Raw genomic sequence first — 6,000 nt, forward strand, 5'->3', positions numbered from 1 at the left:
CATATGAGTTTTATTACTTGAGTCCTAGTATTTCTTTTTTCGAGGCGCCCATAGCCCTTTGCGCTCACCGGTCGGTAAACGATCTGTGGGTAAAGCAACCATTGGCGCGGTCATTCCATAGATGGGTGACCGCATAGTGGTATTTGAACTGGGCGTCTCCATGCTTCGGAGGGCACGTTAAAAGTTGGTTCCGGTTGTTGTCTACTAAGATAACAGTCGTTAAGCCACGTCAAAGGCCTGTCGGGCGGCTTGAACAACTTTGACACTAGGTTGACCACTAACCATACGACAAACAAACAACTAACAAAATTTCTTAAAATCTGGATTTGCTTTTATTTTGAGTTAATAGCAAACAGATGGACTAGTTGATTTTACAATTTGGTTACTTTTATTTTCCTATAAAGAATTTAAAACACGCTTCGAAGAAATGCATGTATTCATTTGACAAACAATCTCATTATACTAACGTAGTTATGTTGTACTTATAACACTATATGGGATTCTTGTATACTACATTAAGTTAATAATATAATCATAATACTTAAGAAAAAATATTCTATAAATAGACTAAAGTTGACTAGCCCCCGGTTTCTGAGGTACGTTTCGCGGTAGTTTATCTATTCAATAGCGTTATTAAAAACTTAAATGTTAGAGTCATATAAACAAAATGCTATTGAATAGAAAAACTACCGCTAAATGTACTCAGAAACCGGGCAATGCCAAGGCTGAAATGACATAACTCCAAAATCTACATTTTAAAACTACGAAACTAATCGGAACTATTTCTATATTTTCAAGAATATTTAGTTTGGAATATAAAAGGAGGCAACAAGCAATGTATTTTTTAAAAAACTGTCTTATGACTTCCCACTGTAACATGCATATCAAATTGCTGTTAAAATAAGTATGAGTATATTTAGATTGCAAAAGAATAAACGAAAACCAACCTTATCATCCTTAATATAAGGTTCAACGCACTCATTCACATCTCCCTGCAGGACCTTCTCTACCCTCACTACTAAGAACATATCGGGCGATGGGTTCAGTATATCAAACACCGCACTTCGACTTAAAGTGGACAGATCCGCGTGAGGTATATGTGTGGCCAGCATTTGTCGCGTACATTCCGAGTTCAGGTTGAAATAGAAGTTCTCTGATACTTTCTTCTTTTCTTTTGCGTCGTATACTGCCATTGATGCGAAGAGTGGTTCCACGTCTAGTTCTAGCCTGTAAGGTAAGTTGTGATTGGAAATAAATGATGGGTGATATTTTAGCAGGATTATCCTGCTAAAATACCACCACAGGTCTATTTGTTAGGTAGTCTGTAAGTAGACTTGAATATGTTGCTACTGAAAGTTGTAAAAATACTGATCAATAAAACTTAGAATTGAGATTTACTTAAATAAATTTGCGTAAATTGATTAATCGAATAATATCCCAATCAGTGAGTTTAGCAGTATTTTAGTTCAAATAAAAATGTTCACAGTCTAGGATTCGTTACTTACAATTACTCGAGATGCTGAATATTTAAATTATCTGAGTTTTTTAACGCATATTTCCAGTGGCAAATATAAAAGAAGTGGCCTTCTGAATAAAAAAAATGTCTTACTAACGTTTTTCACAAAAATATTGCCATAGTATATTTTATACAAAATTTTCTGAAATAAACGTTTTGCTTGGTTCATTACAGTGTTAAACCTATAAGACTTACTTTAACTGATGACATAGCACCAGTATTCTATGTCCCATGATCTCACAGGGCATCTCAGCGGCCAGTCTTCGTTCTACAGCCTCCTCTTCATCCAAGTACGGTGTGTATAGACCTAGCAGGTCTGCCTGGCGGTTTTCAAGCCTACAAATAAAAAAGACGGGCAATTAGTTATTATTTATTTTTTGATGTCCATCACTCTTACAGCTATAACAATAAGAAAATCTTTGCCCACTTAAAAGCAAGACGGGGATAAGCGTATACAAAATATTCGTAAAAGGTATTTTGTATACCTTCTTGCTATTCAGTTTGAATACCCATCAAATCTGAGCATCCTTTATGATTATAAGACAGTTCAGATAGTCAAAACTACTTTTAAATATTCTAGAGTAGTTGAATCTCTCTTTTATTTCGTGTCGTCTTTATGTAATCACTAGCTGACCTGCGCAACTTCGCTTGCGTCACCGAATGAGAATGAGAGAATGGGTCAAAATTTTCCCCGCTTTTGTAACATTTTTCGTTGCTACTCCGCTCCTTATGGCCGAAGCGTGATGTTATACAGTCTATAACCTTCCTCGATAAATGGACTATCTAACATTGAAAGAATCTTTCAATTCGGACCAGTAGTTCCTGAGATTAGCGCGTTCAAACAAACAAACAAACAAACTTTTCAGCTTTATATTATTAGTATATAGTATATAGAAGTATAGATAAAAGATTCAAGTTATTCGTTTAATCAATGACTTTAATTCTTAAAATCTTATTAATAGGTGGGATATACAACACTTGATACTTTATAAACTTACCTCCTAGACTCATTCAACGCATCAATCTGTTCGGGTGGCTTCCTCTCAAACAGGTCCGGTAACAACGGATCTGAAGACGAGCTCCGCAAGTCCAGGCTGGCCCAGGAGCCGCGAGGAGTGAGGGTCTCATTACACGATGATGACGAGGATATGGAGGCCACCGACTGGCGCCCGCTCGACGGCTGAGACTCGAACTGTAGGTAGTCGGAGTTCAGTTTAACTATCTGTGTTTGCAAGAGAATTTATATTAGTATATTATATTGATAGTTTTTGTATAATGTCCTTTGTAAAACTTAAAAAAATACTATTTTTCATTGATGACATAGAAATTGAGAAAGAAAAAATCTTAATCTTCTTATATCAAATTTTCTTGTCACAATGTTCGTTCCCGTACACCTCCGAAATGGCTTGACCGATTCTTATGAAATTTTGTGAGCATATTGAGTCGTAACTTTTAAACTTTCGCGTTGCATGTTTAATGTATAATAGAATACGGGAATTAACGCGAAGTCGTTGAGTCGGTCTGAGAAACGCCCAACATCTATTTTTCATAAATTTTGAAGCAATGGACCTTCACCAGGTCAGTATGGTGGACCATTCTGTTACATGACCCTTATCCAGCAGTAGGACAACATTGAGTTAAATTTTACTTTAATATACACTACAGAAATCATAGAAATAATAAGTACCTGTTGTGAAGCCAACTCCTCAGTGGAAGTAGTGTGACACTCATCCACCTCGTACTGATGTTTGGGTCCCGCGTGCAGTCTCTCCAGCCGCTCTCCTATACGCTCCCGGCCGCAGGTAGAGCCGGAGTACGCGCGGTACTTGTACTCAACCACGGTATAGTCGGTCGTGTAGCAGCGGATGCAGTCGCGGACGAACATTGGAGCTTTTGCACTGGAGATGATGATGGAAGTGTTTAAGACAATAATAATAGAACCTGTCTGAAATGAAATAGCCAAAATCAGCCATGCAGGCTAATGTACGAAGAAGTTGTTTGGGATTGAATAAGAATGTTTTTTTCTTCTTCTACTTTCTTGGTTAGAGTTGTTGAAATACCAGCAAATGAGTGCAGTTAAGCGTTTAAATCTAACCACAAGATTTCTTTCTTTGAGATTGCGGGCATTCATTATACTGTATACAGAACTTAAATTTAATGACACTTCAATAATGGAAACTACTTTAGTCTGATTAATAATAGTTTATACACTTCATTTTGAGAATACAATTTGTGTGGTCTCCTTGAAAGAACTTTAAGCCCATCACATTACTGCTACATACTTAACATTTTACCAATACAAACAGTCCTCAATTTTTATTTAGTTTTCAATAACAGATAATCTATTAGCAACACTTATGTGTAACATATTTATTCTATCTGAAACCGTAATTAGTTTTAGATACAAGTTTCCTCTAAAATATATAAGTAACTCACAGATCTTCATCAGGCAGCACGTGTGTCATAGTCCTGATCCGTCTGGGCACATTGCACAGCTCCATGTCGACTGCGGGGTACGCGAGCGGGTCGCGCTCCCCCATCAGCCGGTCGCATACCTCCTCGTAGTCCGGTGGCTCGATCATATCGCACAGAGATACCTGGTGAAAATTCACTGTGTGTTTTTCTTCTAATATTTCCTGGTGGATCTCTGTATTGTCTAACAGTTATAATAACTTAACATAGAGTTAGTAATGGAAATCTATGTTGATCAGGGTTAGTCATTTGGTTTGTTGTATAATAGTATATGGAAATCAATATAAAAATGCATTCTACTTTAGAATGCTTGATGTTTCAGCTTTGTGCATTGCGAGGTAAAACGCATTTTAGCATTTTTCCTGTTAATTCCACAAATTGTATTACACAATAAACATAACGAAAATTTCAAAATTATAGTCCACAGATATAAAGATAATCTTTTGTTTCCTGCTATCGAAAGTACCACATTACTAACTCTTCCAACATCACACTTTACCAATGTGATATAATAATTTAATTAATTGAAAACACATCAACAAAGACAAATACAAGACTATCCAGACAGTCTTGTATTTATACTAGATTGCTTTGTTTTATTACAAAACAACCCCAAACTTAGTATTATGGCCCGACCCACATAATTATACCTTTAACACATTTGAGATGAGAGTGTGTTTCTGCAAAACTCAAGAGATAGAATTGAAATAATTAAAAATGCTGTAAAATTAACAATTATTATTGTATATAAGAATTTAGAAAACAATAAGTGAAAGTAAAAACAAATGGATGACATACATTCATGCTATGTACATGTGCATTATGAGTTCACTCTGAGAGTCTAGGACATTGTTTTATGATGATATCATACAATAACTCACTGGCTTATATGTTACATTGATTACTAGGAATACTGACACAGAATTACAGTAGTATGGAGACAAAAACTGTAAAAGAAACTTTAATGTGAATATAAAACTGATATACAGAGTGTTAATGGTATTATAGGATGTCTATGTTGAAATACTGTGCGTGGTAATGATTTCCAATCACGGTAGCCTGTATTTAGCACTCATAAACAGGTCACAACTACATTACAGCACAACTGAATTAGTGTTATACCTTAAGGATAAAATGAGTGTTATTATAAGTTATATTACAGTATTGAGTAACTCATTAGTATTAAATAGCGGTATCTATCAGCCAGCAATCCTCCTAGCCGATATACGGCTACGGCAGTCAGTTTCATTGAAACTGGCCATCTGTGCAGGACTTTGTTTATAGTGTCCAAGTGTGTGCACAATACACAGGTACACTCTCTATTCCATCACTCTCATAGTTTGGTGGGACGGATAACCGACACGACCAGTGAGAGGTCAGGCGCAGGACCGACGGCTTTACGTGCTCTCCGAGGCACGGAGGTCTTCGACCTCAACTTCCTAACTCCGGGCAATTTCTAGGAAATTCTTAACAGAAAATCTCAGAAAAGACTTTTTGGCCCGACCCAGGATTCGAACCCGAGACCTCTCGCACCGCAGTCGCATATACTACCGACCGCGCCACAGAGACAGTTAGCCAGCAATCAATTAGTAAACAAACCGTAACGCTACACTAATAAGGAAAGGGCAAGGATGAATCATTACAATTACTTCTGAATACCAAATTAGTAGGATAACTTACTGAAGACGAGCACCCAGAGAGAGTCCCGACCTTCGACTGGTTAGAATACACCTTACGAGCCTCCCCAGCATTCCTATAAATAGGGAAAAATCAATTTTGCTGTATTTAGAAGCCCCTTCATGCATCACTACAGGGACATTGGAACAAGGGCAGGGGAACCATTTACCCGGAAGATTGCTGGTATTTACGTCCCAGAGTCATCTAAAGCAACTTATTTAGCTTCTTACTCAATGTTATGTTTTATTTATTGATTATTTCACATAGGATTCCGTTAAAAAACAAACATTCACGAATTTCTTGTTTACAGCTTTGACATTAAACTGACAGTTTGA

General features: G+C 36.9%; 1 protein-coding gene across 1 annotated transcript in view; it reads right to left on the reverse strand.

Annotated features, from left to right (window-relative positions):
* The window catches only part of Zir (dedicator of cytokinesis), a 32,868-nt gene extending 26,868 nt beyond the window's left edge, over window positions 1-6,000 (reverse strand). The window contains exons 1-7 of the mRNA XM_076135766.1: window positions 5,835-6,000; window positions 5,669-5,741; window positions 3,953-4,113; window positions 3,204-3,414; window positions 2,515-2,708; window positions 1,712-1,852; window positions 948-1,227 (exon numbers count right to left, since the gene is read on the reverse strand). Of these exons, the coding sequence (XP_075991881.1) occupies window positions 948-1,227; window positions 1,712-1,852; window positions 2,515-2,708; window positions 3,204-3,414; window positions 3,953-4,113; window positions 5,669-5,741; window positions 5,835-5,869 (1,095 nt within the window). The 5' untranslated portion in view covers window positions 5,870-6,000. The remainder of the gene's footprint in view (window positions 1-947; window positions 1,228-1,711; window positions 1,853-2,514; window positions 2,709-3,203; window positions 3,415-3,952; window positions 4,114-5,668; window positions 5,742-5,834) is intronic.

Source organism: Anticarsia gemmatalis, chromosome 3 (assembly GCF_050436995.1).
Source record: "Anticarsia gemmatalis isolate Benzon Research Colony breed Stoneville strain chromosome 3, ilAntGemm2 primary, whole genome shotgun sequence".
In the NCBI taxonomy this organism is placed as follows: domain Eukaryota; kingdom Metazoa; phylum Arthropoda; class Insecta; order Lepidoptera; family Erebidae; genus Anticarsia; species Anticarsia gemmatalis.